General features: G+C 56.9%; 2 protein-coding genes across 2 annotated transcripts; both read right to left on the bottom strand.

Annotated features, from left to right (window-relative positions):
- Positions 1–32: 32 nt before the first annotated feature.
- AURANDRAFT_55101 (hypothetical protein) lies at positions 33–1291 on the bottom strand (the record flags this gene model as incomplete). Its single annotated transcript, XM_009042351.1, has 2 exons — positions 33–1037; positions 1106–1291. Coding segments are annotated over 2 exons (1164 nt in total), but the record flags the coding sequence as incomplete, so codon positions are not given.
- Positions 1292–11020: 9729 nt separating this feature from the next.
- AURANDRAFT_38919 (hypothetical protein) lies at positions 11021–13200 on the bottom strand (the record flags this gene model as incomplete). The annotated part of the gene is made up of 6 exons (XM_009042350.1): positions 11021–11290; positions 11336–12038; positions 12086–12130; positions 12184–12670; positions 12730–13051; positions 13094–13200. 4 exons carry the CDS (start codon positions 12986–12988, stop codon positions 11534–11536), a joined length of 1296 nt encoding a protein of 431 aa, XP_009040598.1.
- Between the last annotated feature and the right edge of the window lie 467 nt (positions 13201–13667).

Here is a 13667-nt window from a genome sequence, read left to right as displayed (position 1 = left end):
TAGCCATTCTCTGAGAAGGCGACGCACGAGACAGGTGCCGAATGACCTTCGAAAGCGTGAACACTCTTCTGCTCTTTGACATCCCAAATACGGACAACATGCCCCTGCGATGAAGTTGTCGGCGTTGCAAGAATGAGGCCGTCTGGGTGGAACTTAAGTGGTGCAGACGGAGCTTCGCTAGGATCATCAGGCATCACCAGACTTAGCTCGCGTAGCGTACTCATCTCAGTGCCAAACGCCACGAGACCCCAGCTTGCATTGCTGCTAATAATTGCGGCGTAGCTTCCTGTTGGGTGAGCTGCCACAGATGCAGCGCCAGGGACTCTGACAGACGCAACGGTCGAGAGGTCCTTCTCGTTGGCTTTCCAGAGAGTTATTTTGTCGCCGCCTGAGGTTGCAAATACCGTGCCCGGTGAGGATGCACTACCCGGAATGATGGAACATGTATCCGCAACACAACCTTTACTTGTGGCGGCAGGGGCACTGGCCGCGGCGAGCCAAGCAACACCAGATTTTCCGCCAGCACAGACGATTGCACCTGAAAGCTGGCAAATAGCGACATCTGTTGCACCCGAATTTGAATTAAACAATTCCATGGACGTCTTCTTCGACCAGCCAATTATTGTTTCAGCAGGGCTCAGTTGCCTTGACACCGGTCGTTTCTTGCGTGACCTGGATGTTTTCTTCCAGAAATCTGTCAAGTGCGTGATGACTTCAGGGCCTAGCCCATCCTTGCTAATATTCGGTGTGTTGCTTGAGATTCCTTCCGACGTTAGCTTGCCTGCGAGACTGCGTTGCAGTTCGGCCACGAGCCTCTGCGCCTCGTCCCGCTCATTCACAAGACGCGCAATCACACGACACGCTGCATCGTGTTGGTAAAGTGCATGCGAGAGTTCTTTGCGGGTTGCGTGAAGCTGTTGTTTGATAACGTGGGTTTCCAGCATCACATCATCCCATTCATTTTGAAACATCGCTAGCATCCCCGGGAGCGACGTTGCTGTCAACGGCCGCGGGCGTACCGCAAGATTCGCCTCAACCTACGGACTCAAATAATTACAGTCTTGCGAAGAGGGCTGGTCGCTAAAATACCGACGCTGTGGCTTGCCGGAAGCAAGTCTGACACACTCAGTTCGTTGCCCGTGACAGGGCAGACACCTTTCGACGCCTCCAAGGACTTCTCGATTAATCGTCTTTCAAAAACGTGCCCCGAGGTCTTCGAAATCACGGGCTCTCGCGGCACTTCACCGCTTATATTGCAAAACATGTGTCGGTGTTACGTCGGCGAGCCCGTCAATTTGTTAACTACTAGTACTATTGTAGCACGAGCCTCCCGGGATAAAAGTCGGGGTACCTCATGACGGGTTCCTCGATCGCGGGCCCGGCACCTACCCACCCACCTCCTGGCCAATCAGGGACCTCCTTTTCGTTAGTTGCCTTCAAGTTGCCGCTCGCGAGATCGCCACAACGTGCGCGCGGAACCGCGCGCGCGGGTCGCGTTTGTCGCGGAGCTGCGCGGTCCAATCTCCGGTTTGCGATGAGAACGGGCACCTGCGCCGCTCGAGTCGCTGCGGCGAGAAGCGGCGCTTGCCCAGAGACTACGATAGCGACGTAAAGACACGTCGCCGAGGCGCCGCGCGACCGTCAGCCGCGGCACCGCGGGTCATGACCGCGTGCGCGCGCGCGCGTTACAAGTACCCATCAGTACACTGTAGATTTCCCAAATCAGGCCTCCGGACCCACCCACCCACCTCGTCATGAGGTTCGAATCTNTTGTCCGTGGGTGGCTCTTGCTAGTAGCGTGAAAGTTCGATTAAGAGCAAGCTAAGCGGGGCAAAATTAAACCGACCATTCCGGTGCCGTAAACACGCGCCCCTCGCCGCCGCCGGACAGCTCGGGCGGCGGAGACAACTGACAAAAAACGGCGCGTCCTATGCGCGCGCTCACGGCCGGGCGCCGGGGCCATCATGAGCTGTGGGATGGGTTCGATTCATGGACGTTTGGATTCAGAGGTGTGCCACTAGGAACAATTGTCATGTAAGGTGGGAGCTTCGTGTCGTCAGTACATTGTCTGACTCCATGAATTGACCTCGCATGAGGTGAGTCCACTATGCATGAGAGTGTTGGGAGAACAACTCTCCATACACCTAAAGCATAGGCTGTATCAGCACGTTGAGCAGAAGGTAAAAAGAAAATAGATACTCCCCCAGCTTTTGAAGCTGTCGGGTCACGTGCTGTAGCGCCCTGTATCATCATTACGGCATTGCTGACAGTCTCCTGCGCTTCACTAGAGAGCTCCCTGATGCCGGCACAAGATACACCCAGCAGGGGGTAGACGCGCGCGGAATTTCTTTCCGGTCTCTAGCCTCCCTTTAGGCCCAACTCGACCCGACTAATATCCCGGCGCGGCTAGCTCAACGCAGATAGTCCCCACCGCGCGGCTGGCGCCTCAAAAAGTTTTGATTTTCACCCTGCTGTTCCACCCTCGGACGGCAGGGCAGCCCCATTAGGCTGCCCCCCTGTCCCGGAGTTCACTATCTCGCTAGGATGTCCAAACCCTCGAAACGATACCCGACGTCCACACACACACAGGCTACACACGGAACGGTGCCTTGCGGGGACATATGCTACGGCTAATTTCAAATATCGCGGGGTAGGGGGGGCTGAGCTCGGTCGACTATACGACGCCAGGAAAATGGAGGCCAGCGGACTGCGCTACTGAACGGGAACCCGGTGGGGCATTTGGGCGACTTGTGGTTTATGAACATAGAACACGTTGCCCGGGGGGTCGATTTTGCTTGTGAAGACCGCCATCAGCGAACTACGCTGGCTGCCAGGCTGGCGGAGCAGGCGGTTCGTGTATGGGGAGGAGTGAGTCCAGGGCTGACGAAAGGCTGATGAGCGGAGAACTCGAAGGCTCATTCACGACACTTCCATCGGGGTTGGCTCCAAGCGCGCCGCAGAAAGCAGTCCCTACCATCGGCCTCTGGAAAAGTCCACGTTGGGGTATGCGAGCTTCTACAGACGGGGTGGGTCTTGGCGTTGGATAACAAGCCCTGCGCTCGTTGATATTCTCCCACTTACGACGTTCGATGGCTAACTTCTCGCGAATGCGCCTACTACCACACTGTTTGAGGAAGAGTAGCGTCATGTTTCTGCCGGGAGACACATGAACGCGCCTCTCTTGGACAATATGCATCTTCTGCACTGCGATCTCCCTCGCGAGCTCCTCATGCTGCTGCTGCAATGTGACACGTAGTTTAACCTGGGCCGAAATGAATTATTTCAAGCTCACCTTTTTTTCTTAATCGAGCTATTTCGGCAAGACGTCCGTCCCTCGTTCAGAAGCCCGATGAGCGAATGTCTCTCGTCCAATGGGTCTGGAATTTCACACTCTAGTTTGAAGTCCGGACTCACGGTCTGGATAATTTCCACACAGGGTTTGGCTGCCGCCTCCACGCGCCGTTGGGTAGTCGCGCGCTTCGTATCTGCAGCCGCGGCTTTGGCATCTGCGTTCGCACAGCGCCACACGGCCGCTCGGTCGCAAACGACGTTTGTCACGTGCTGCTTGGCATGAACTACAGCTTCGGTTTTGTGGTGCCGTCGCGCTAGCGCGACATGGCTACCAAGTCGCGTGGCGACGAGTGCCGTCGCCGCACGCGTCGCTGCGCTCACCTTCGTTACGATAGCCTGTGGAGAGGGTGAGTTTGAATTCAGGTTGGCCCATCATATACTCTCAACTCTGTCGTCTTGAAGCCGCCGCCGCTGAAGAGTGATGAGCTGCGATTCAATAGGAGTTACATGCAACCTCTGAACCATGTTAGCTTTGTCATCCCAACAGGGGCAGGTCAGTCAATTTGAAGTCCACCTTGTTTCGGTAACAGCGACGCTTGCTCGCTCGCCTTGTTCGCGGCCGCCTGCGCGAGGGAGGGGCTATTCAGACTCACTTGATGACTTGATAGAAAGCTAGTCACGTTTGCATACCCAGGGGCTTGCTGTGGCATCTCGCGCACGAGCCTGCTGAAGCTTCAGCGCCTTGCGTGCCAGACCGACACGGTCTTCGGTGGCCTGCGCGAGGAGCAACTGTCGAATATTCAGTCAATGATCCACACAATCCGTCCATGTTGAACGCCGGGGCTGGCTCCGCGCTTAGCTCGACACGCGCGGTCTGCGTGGGCGAGGGCACAAGAGTGAATCGCAATTCGAGTGGCATGAGGCCGAAGTCACTACTCTGGGACCTGCCTTCAAGCCGCTCGCGCGCCTTGGACAATGCGTCGGCAGCTTGCCGTTTGCGCGTGTGGGCGGCGTCTTCTGCCAACTCCTGCCGACGCCTGTCACGAGCCACGAGCGCTTCGTGGCGATAGCGTTTCTCAGCCGCCCAGTGGGTCGCGAGTTCGTTTGCTCGACGCGCGCATGCAAAGAAAACTACCGGTAGCGGCCTGCGCAATGAGGGGTGTACAATTTTAGCCTGAAGTCAAGGCCGAATGTTTGCGAAAGATGCTGCGCTCACCTCTGTCGCAGTGACCTGTGCGGGACCGGTTCTAAATCGCCCAAACGACTGGCAAAAATCCCGGCGGGTTCAAAAACTCCGAGACTTGCCCTCTAGGGGTATTGGCTTCTAGTGTCTGCGGTGGCGCAGGTGGAGCGCGAGTCGAAGCTGCATATCCAGAGGCTTGTTCACTCGGCGCAGGTGTTGGGGGGGGTGATGACCTGCGCAAGAATCACGCTCGAGCTTAGCGGGCGCTCGCCGAAATTCCGTCGATTTCCGCGACCTCGAATTTGCATGCGTCTAATGCCCTGGGGCTCGCGGGTCTAGCGATACTTCGGAAGCGACGTCCTCCGGCCACGTCGAAGCCAAGTCCTCGGTCCCGCTCCCGGATAGAGAATCATCAAAGTAGAGCCGGCGCTCCGATGACCTGTGCAAGACATTCATGTCCGATCGCGTTCGAGTACCTCAAAAATTTGTTCGTGGTCGTTCGAGCACCCCGGAACTGGCCGCCCGGGGGACGCGACCACAAAGCCTCTATGCCTGCGCGGAATGTGACGATCGAACATGAGTTCGATTCGTCCCCACTTTCCATCGTCAGTCGAGTTCCAGCGCGGCGCTATCTTTCGACACTGGACCTTGCGGCGACGTGTCGCTTACGGGCGAAGCTCTAGGCGCCGTGGGGTGTCGCAGATTCTTAGACGAACTTGGTGCCGTGGTGCCGCCGCCAGTCGATCCTAGCGACGGGCTCGCTGCAGAAGTGGCCGCGAGCTTGGCGGCGGCGGCGCTGCTGGCGCTGCTGTCTGAGTTTCGGACGCGCGGCATGGAGATGTGAGTTGGCGCGTCATCGCTGCAGCAAATGGACAGATCCGACGCCTGGCGTCGAGAACTGGGGGCTGAAAAGAGCCCCCCCGAGGCTAGGCTTTGGGCCGCGTCAGAGGGCTCGGAGCCCATTACCCTGTGTTCGGCACCAGATCCCCCGGGCCGCTGCCGCGGCATCCGCCGCTTCGTGGGAGCCTCGAGAAGCGTCCGAAAGTGAGGGTGCTTGGCTTCCTCTCGAATCCGCGCCGCGCCAAGACGATGCGCTTCGAGGTGGGCCTCGGCCTCGAGGGCCGCGACCTTCGATCGAAGGCAAGCTTCGAGCCTCCCGAGGGAGGCGCGATAGACGGCGTCCTCGTTCGCGTCCGCCTGCCGCGGGAGGTCCACAGTCTTGACCGATGTCCCCCCAAAGACGCCCCTCCCGAAGCTCGACTTGAGATTGATGCTGCCAGCCGCGGCACAAAGCCGCTTCCCACGCGGGCCAAGCTTGCGGCTCGGGCGCCGACGGTCATCAGGTCGCGGATTCGAGATCGCGGACACAACCACGAGTTCGCCATCGTGCCCTCGAGTCCTGCCACCATCGCCCTCGTGCTCCGGCATAGACAAAGGCTCCCGTTGCGCAAGGTTCTGGCAGAGGAGCTCCACAGCAACGCGGTCCAGGTGCCGCTGCGGTCGTGATGCGGAGAGCCAGTCTGACAGTATGGGCGCCTCCACGTCGCCCAGGCGTGTGTTCCGCTCAAGATCCTCCGCACTCCGGAGTGGCGCACAGGTCCCCGTTCGGTGATCCCAAGTGAGCATGAGCAATGCGCCCGCGCGGTTCCTTGCTTCGTGGGCGCTCTCGAAACGGAGGCTGATCCAGCGGACAATGCTCGAAATCAATGACCCGGGTGCCCCTGCAACATCTTCCGCGCTCGTCGAACTAGAGGACGCACCGATGGCGAGCACACCCTGGCCAGGGAGCATAAGCCGCGGCAGCGACGTGGGCGGCGCTTCGACTCGCTTGGAGAGCCCGGTGCACCTCGCGTTGTTGGGCCTCTGCATGAGCGCAACTCCCACCTACAACGCCGGGAAAAAGATAAAATATGGGCTCACACAGGAATGCATACGCCCGGGCACGGGCGCGGTACGTCGACATTCGTGGTCAATAGCGCTCGTGCAGAGCCTCGAGTCATGCCGCTGCGCGAGCCGCCATTATGCCGCGGCGGGCTGAACGCAGCAACGACGCGCGCGAGGCGGTTGCCACTGCACGATGTGGGGCGGAATCCAGCCTTTTCGGGCGCAACGAGGCCCAGCGGTGATGCGAGGACGACTTGGTGCTGCGCGTTGATGCGAAAATGGGCGCCGAGGGGCGGTGGGGGCCTGATGCCGTCGACCCCACGCGCGCCAGCACCGCCACCGCTGACAAGGAAGTAGTAGAGCTCGGGTTCTATGTACAAGGTGTCGCCGTGGGGCACCGATGCGACGCGTTTCCACGCGCTGAGCTGCGCATGCCTGCGCTTGAGTGAGCCGCAGCCCACGTTCCGCCACCAGCGGGATAAGGCAACGGCTGCGCGCCTCGCGATGCATCGGGCCACTACCAAGGGGCGCATGGCCGCTCGCACTGCGCCGCCTCGGACCGCCGCCTGGATCGTGGCGGCTGCGGGCGCGTCTGAGCGCCAAAGAAATCCATACCCTTCCACGCCGGCACGACTCGCGCGGAGACGAGCGTGGCGTACGGCTCGCAGCAGGAGCGCCGCCGTAGGCGCCCGGGCGGCATGCCACCAGCGCGGTGGTGGGTGTGGCGGCGCGCATAGGGCGCGTGCGATCGCTGCGGTGCGGCCGCGGCGCGCATCGTGGGCGACGCCACGGAGCTTGAGCCGCGTCGAAAAGACGGGGAGGACCGCACGCCGAGGCCCCAAAGCGCTACGTACCCGCATGTCATCCACGGCGCTGCCGGTCGCGCTCACACCTATGGTTGCGCCACGGGAGCGAAGCGCCGGCCGACAGAAGGAGATGACACCACCGCCGGCGAGAGCAAATCGAATCGTGGCACTCCGTGTCCCGAGGACCGTCTGCAGTGTCGGTGCTGACCGTGTGAACCAGCCCGCGGCGCAGCTCCACGGCGCGCCGCAGCTGGAAGCGACGTTTCGCTCTAGCCAGTTGGACACCGGTTCCCACCCCAAGGGCCCGCCATTGCTGTCCCGGAGCTCCGACACTCTGCCCTGGATCTCAGCCAGCTCTGGGTAAAACTCGGACTCGGACTCGGACTCGGAGACGCACCCGACGCGTGCCCTAGCGCCAGCGAGCACGGCTTCTAGGGCGTCCATAAGGAAAGGCTCGGACTCGGCGATGAAAAGCACGCCGCCACCTCGCCGGCCGCCGAGGCCGCGAGAAGCGGCCTCGGTCGCAAGGACGCTCCAGGCTGCCGCTGCGCGGCGGTATGCCAGCGATATTTTCCGCGCCGCGGCGAGCTGACGTCCAAGTGACGACGTGGTAAACGCTGCGCGTGCCGCAAACACGCCAAGAGCCCCAGGATATACACGTTGGCGCAATTTTCCAGGCTTGAAACCTGACAGAATCGGAGTAAAAATGCCGGTACTTGTCCGGTCGGAACACGCATGCCAACCCAAAGCTATCGGATTGAGGCGTACGAGACATCAGACGCCGGTGATCTAGCCGGCATCTCCGCTTTCCTCGACCGTCGCGAACGCACCACGCTTGAAGGTTGCGAGCGCATCGGCTGCATCCGTCGGTGGGAGGACGCCGACGCAATCGACGAGCTCAATGAGGGAAATTGGCTCTTCGAGCTCGACAAGGAGGTCACAGAGGTCTCGCGCGGCAGTGACCTGCGTCGGTCGTTAAAACTCCAGCTCGTGGCCAAAGAGTTGATGCCGTCTGAATTCGGTCCCCGAAGTCCAGCTGAACCTCATTCGCATTGCTCGCGGGGCCTCAACCCAGTCCTCAAATGCGACGACTAGCGCTTATTCTGGGTAATTTCACTGCTGCGGACGAGGGATATCACGATTAGCAACTTTTGATTCATCTACTTTGTTTTTGGGATCTCGAATGTGGTGAAGTGGGAGTTGGCTCGTAGCCCCTCTACTCACACTGCCCATGACGCGGACAAGGTAGCGCCGCGCCACGGCCTGGATTGTCTTTGCACTATGCCGGCGCCGCGCAGCTGCTCGCGCCTTGTCGAGACGCACGACAGCGATAGCTTGCGCGAGAGATTTGCGCCGGATGTGGCCTAGGACTGTCTTCCGATGGCGCTTGCGGTAAGCGCGGTATGCCTGCTGGATTGCACCACAGGGCGAGAGCGTGAGGCTCAGCTTCGCTGTGATCTTCGCCACGAGATGGGCGTGCTCGATGATGCCACTTTCCCCTCCGAGCGAGGCCGCAGCTCGCCGCAAGCCCGCAAAGTCGAGGCCCAGCGCCGGCGAGGCGCCCCAGCGTGTGTTTACTCTCTCACCTGCCTCGCAAAGCACCGGCGCCGCAAAGCGCGTGAATGAAAAGTTGGCGCCCTCGATGAGTTCCTCATCGGCAACGATATGCGCGTCGAGGAGCTTGAGGTTGGGTGCCGCATTCACTACCGCTGCGCGGTACGCACCGCTCCATGCAATTGGGTTGCGTGCGAGTGTCAGCACGACGAGCGCCATGGCCGCCGCGAGGCTCGCCCGCGTGGCTTCCCAGGCAGACACGTAATTATGGTCGCAGAGGAGCGTCTCAAGACCAGCAGGGCCGGGAGATCCCTCGAAGAACGAGGGTGCCGGCAAGTGGCGGACACGGTTGAAGCTCACGTCGACGTACCGAAGCCGTGGGCATGATTCGAGCGCATCGAAGTTGCCCAGGTCGTTGCCACGGAGAAGCAGCACCTCGAGAGCGCTAATCCCGGACCTATGAGTCTGGCCAGCTTTGGACCATCTTGCCCTGACTGTCAGCATCGGGCGTCACGAGTCCCCCCCCATCGAACTTCTTGCACTCTCAATAACTACGGGCGTTAAGAGTAAGTTTTTCTATCGAGCCTGCCGGGCTTGTCAGAGATAACATATGCCCGCGCCCCCCTAGCTGTGATGGAAGGGAGACGCTGTTTCATACGCACGCGGCACCTCGGCGATGCGATCGAGGACAAAATTCATCGCGGTTTCGCACTGGCTGTCACTATCGGGCGTCCTGAGTATATCTTCCGAGAGTGCCACGTTCGTGTTTGACTCGTCCTCTATTTCCGAGGTTTCTGTGTCTATGTTTACGGCCGGTATTGCCGAGAGCTCCGCTATTCTGTTTTCTGCGTTCGAATCCGTGATTTCCTCGACCGCGTTGATTCCATTAGGCGCGTGAGATAATTTGACGGCTCGAGATAAATCGACGACTCTCATTGTACGGGCATCTGAGCGATGTGGGTTTTCGTGCGCCTTCTTGGCGCGGATGTCTAGGTCGATGGTGCCAAGGCCATCGGTGTCGGCGAATTTGAAATTTCTCGGGATGCGCCATGGAACTGGGATGCGCTGCAGCAGACGGGATCGTAGCGGGACGCTAGTCAGGTGGTCCTCGTGAACCACCGGAATGATTACGTTGAGGGTGATCATGCCTGCGGTTTCTACAAATGAGAGCCGATACAATAGTACAAATCTCGTCCGGAAAAAGGGCACTTTTTTCATGTGGGGCCAGTGGCGAGGAGAAAAAAAAAAAAGAAAAAAAAAGAGGCACCGGAGGCGACGGAGGCGCCGGAGGCGCCGAAGCCAGGCGGAGCGACGCGCGGACTCGTCCCGCCGACCCGTCTTTAAACCCCGCGGAATTATCCCATCGCGGGACCTCCTAGTTCGCGCCCGCGCCCAGAATAAGGTGCTCTAGCTACGGACCGGGCGCGCCAATTGCTTTACGTCCCAGCCCATGACCGCCAGCCTCTCGAGCGTCTCTGCGGCTAGCCTGAGGGCGTCGCGCTCGTCGTCCGTGGTCGTCTGCGCGGAGGCATCCCGGATGTGGCGGGATAATGGACTAAGGTATCGGCTTCGCGGCGCGCGCGAGCCAGGAACTCCGGCCCTAAGTGTGGTCCGTGTCGCGCTTTGGTCAGTTTGAAGGCATAGCAGTAGGCTCCCATAAGCCTCCTGTTTCTTCATTTCAAAATACTGCTTTTTCTGTGCTAGTGATGCTGCTGTAGCATTGTTCGTGGACATGAAGAATGGGTTGAAGGTGCCTCCATGCTGTGTGTCATCATACTCATCATGTGGATGCAATTGCGACAGATTCTACGCTTTGGTGTTTGCTTGCACAATTCTGTGCCATCCTGGAAACTGCTGTCTAATGGTGAGGTCGTCGCCGCCCAGAGTCGGGAAATGGCTCAGTCTGGCATTGCCGCCTGGTCTACTGGGGTATGCGACTCCCCCTTGTGCAATTTTGTAGCCACCACCGTACCAGGTTCCTCTTATCTCGGCCATGCTCGACGTTGGGGGCTTTGTTCCTCGCGGGGTTTGTTTGTAAATTCGCGTGTGCGCTTCGTGCGTGTAGTGCGAGTGTCGCCCGTGTGTATTTCGGGTTTTGATTGCGATCACAGTGCACCTGCTACCATGATAAACGGCGACTATCGAGGTCAGAACGCGAGTGTGGTTAAGCACAGTCAAAGTGCGCTTGGCGATAGGCCGGCTACCTAGGGAGCCTACATTCCGCTCCTTGGGTTATGCTACCCTAACTCGGGACGATTCTATCCTCCCTATGCTGGCACGCTCATGCTGGCCTATGCTGGCTATGCTAAGTCTGCCTTATACTGGCCATGCTCATGCTATACTATGCTGGTGCTTCATACTAGCATACTCGGATTCTAACACACGACGCCCCCGGCAATAATGGGCCGGCGGCTGGCGCTGCGGCTGGGGGCTTTACTCAGGCGCCGGGGCCCCGGGCGGGCCCCAAACTAGAAAGCGTCGTATTTCCCGCGTTCGACGTACATGGCGCTCGCGCTCGCTTGAAATCTCCAAAAACCGACATTTTCGGCCATAAGTTCTGCCAATCGATGACCTACCATGATCGGCTGCGGTTCCAGAGCCCCAGATAAGCGTCTACCGCGATGAGACAAGCAGGGGTTCCGCGGTCGAGGTGCCCAAAATCGACAATTTTCCAGTGACATGGGCAGGAAGGCTACGAAGTATCAAAGTAACGTAGGTTTGATCGGAAAAATATCTCGCCAAGTACTTGAAACTATCTGGAAGAAGTATCACGCCAGCGTCCACATCCCAGTCCTGACTTACATGCGATCAGGGCCTACTCTGGCAACGAAATGAAGTAAAGCGGAATATCGACTGAGTCGATGATCGTGCTCCCCGTCAGAGGACACTCTGCAGCAATAGGTAAGCCTTGTCGCTGAGCTTTGCCGTTCTCTATTGTGTTTGTGTGAGGCGTGACAGATAACTCCTTCCGCTTTGCTTTCGTCAGGTTCCTTTCTAAAAAAGAATGCCCACTCGAGAAATAAAAAAAAGGCTCAGAAACAACTGGACATCCAGATAATGAACATCGTGCATTCGAAGCAAGACAGATGTCTTGTGTGTACAAGGTCAGAGACTCATTTTGGATGTTGATGCTATTATGCTTGTAGTCATTTATTTCAGCTCGTAACGTATCCAAGCTTTTGTTATACTGTTCGAGCGACGAGCATATTTCTGTTTTGAAGGCTTCAATAACAACAAAGTCAGGGAAGAATCGGAGGATGTCTTCGATTGATAGCATTTGGCAATCTTCGAGAATCTGAGCAGACTCCACGATTGCGTACCTTTGGCTATCAAGGTACTGTTGGCGCAAAGTTACAGCGCTACTCACGAACGATCATAAGTAATGTGTTCCGCTATCATTAGCCACAGACGCCTAAAAACGAGCATGTGTACAGGTCTTCTAATCATGGGCACAGCTGCAACTGCCTTTTCATGACGGTTTCGACAGCAGGCAGATTCGCATACTCCTTTGCAAGCTGGACATCAATTGTCAATGCGAGTGTGACAGCTTCTTCGTACAACGCAAGACTCGCATATATCCATGCACAGGAACGCACACAGCGCCTGTTTGAACAAATTCGGAGAGTGGATTGCAGTTGAAAAAGTTCATAGCTGAGTGTAAATAGGCGTGTGGCAGAATCAATATCAGCAGTAAGTATTAGAAAATATGTCTCCACTGCTGCCTCGATCGATGAGTATGTCATGCATCCTTGTAAGTATTCACAACAGCGAGCGGCAACGGTTGAATCGAATTGGCCGTGTCGAAGCTGAACTGAGTTTAGAGGCTTGTGAGTCCACATCACAATTGTTGGAACTGATGCATTTTGTAGTAGCTGGAGTGAGGTATTATAAAGCATGGAATCAGCCCTAGCAACTGAAACCGCATCAAGGACACTCAACAATTCAGACCATCCTGAAAAAGAGATGTGGCAGCCAAAATTATTACAGTCGGTTTATAACGCAGGACAAGACTCTTTTCACACAAAAAATAATTAACCGCTTGCTCGTGAGTTTTATTGAAATATGATGATTCACTGCCGTGACTTGTGAGCAGATTGCAAGTTACCTCATCATGTAATGCTGCTTGTTGATTACCAAAGATATGATTCAAATCTGAATCAGTCAAGCATACCTCGCTATTTGCTGTCATCATCTGGCATAGGAGAATCTCGACTGACCAAGTGCTTGTGATTGTAGCTTGCGTTTTATCATGATAACTTAGTATGCCCATCTTCGCAGCTAATAACGTCGCAAGAGCGTTAGTCTTGCCGGACTGAAGAAATAAGAGAGCCACCTAAGGTTTATTATTGCGACAATAAGCACGCCACAAGTATACCTCTTCAAATGAAACGATGCTTTGGAGCAAAAGATATCTTGCTGCAACTTCAAATTTATGTGCGTCTAAAAAAAAGCGACCATGAACGAAGTCGACCAGGGATCTTTGATTGATCGACTGGCAACATTGATGAGCGACGGCAAAGCAGTATTCTTGGCCCGATACAGCATTTTCTAGATACGAGCTCCATCTGCCTCAAATACTGTGTAAAAAGAATGTTGTAAGATGACACCGGAAATCACGCGCGTGGTTTCGAGTCGCGTAGTCCAATCTTATAAAGCATGCTTCCTCTGAGCCACAGGGTGTCATCGACGTAGTCTCGTACAAATGAGCCCGCAAGGGGAATGGATGTACTACGCGGTAGTACAATTTCCTCAGCGATCTTAGCATGCTGACTGGCTACCAGAATCAGTGATTCATACAAAAGCCAGTAGCGTTCATCAACGAGCAAAACAGATCGCGGTGTTTCCTTTTGCGGGTAGTTCCATATTGATACATGTGGGGATATTTGTGCATGCCTGTGTTGAATGAGTCGCTTCATTCGCAATAAGATTTCAGACGTTGAACTAAAACA

This window comes from Aureococcus anophagefferens, assembly GCF_000186865.1.
Source record: "Aureococcus anophagefferens unplaced genomic scaffold AURANscaffold_30, whole genome shotgun sequence".
NCBI classification, from domain to species: Eukaryota; class Pelagophyceae; order Pelagomonadales; family Pelagomonadaceae; genus Aureococcus; species Aureococcus anophagefferens.
This window is presented reverse-complemented; position numbering and strand designations above follow the sequence as displayed.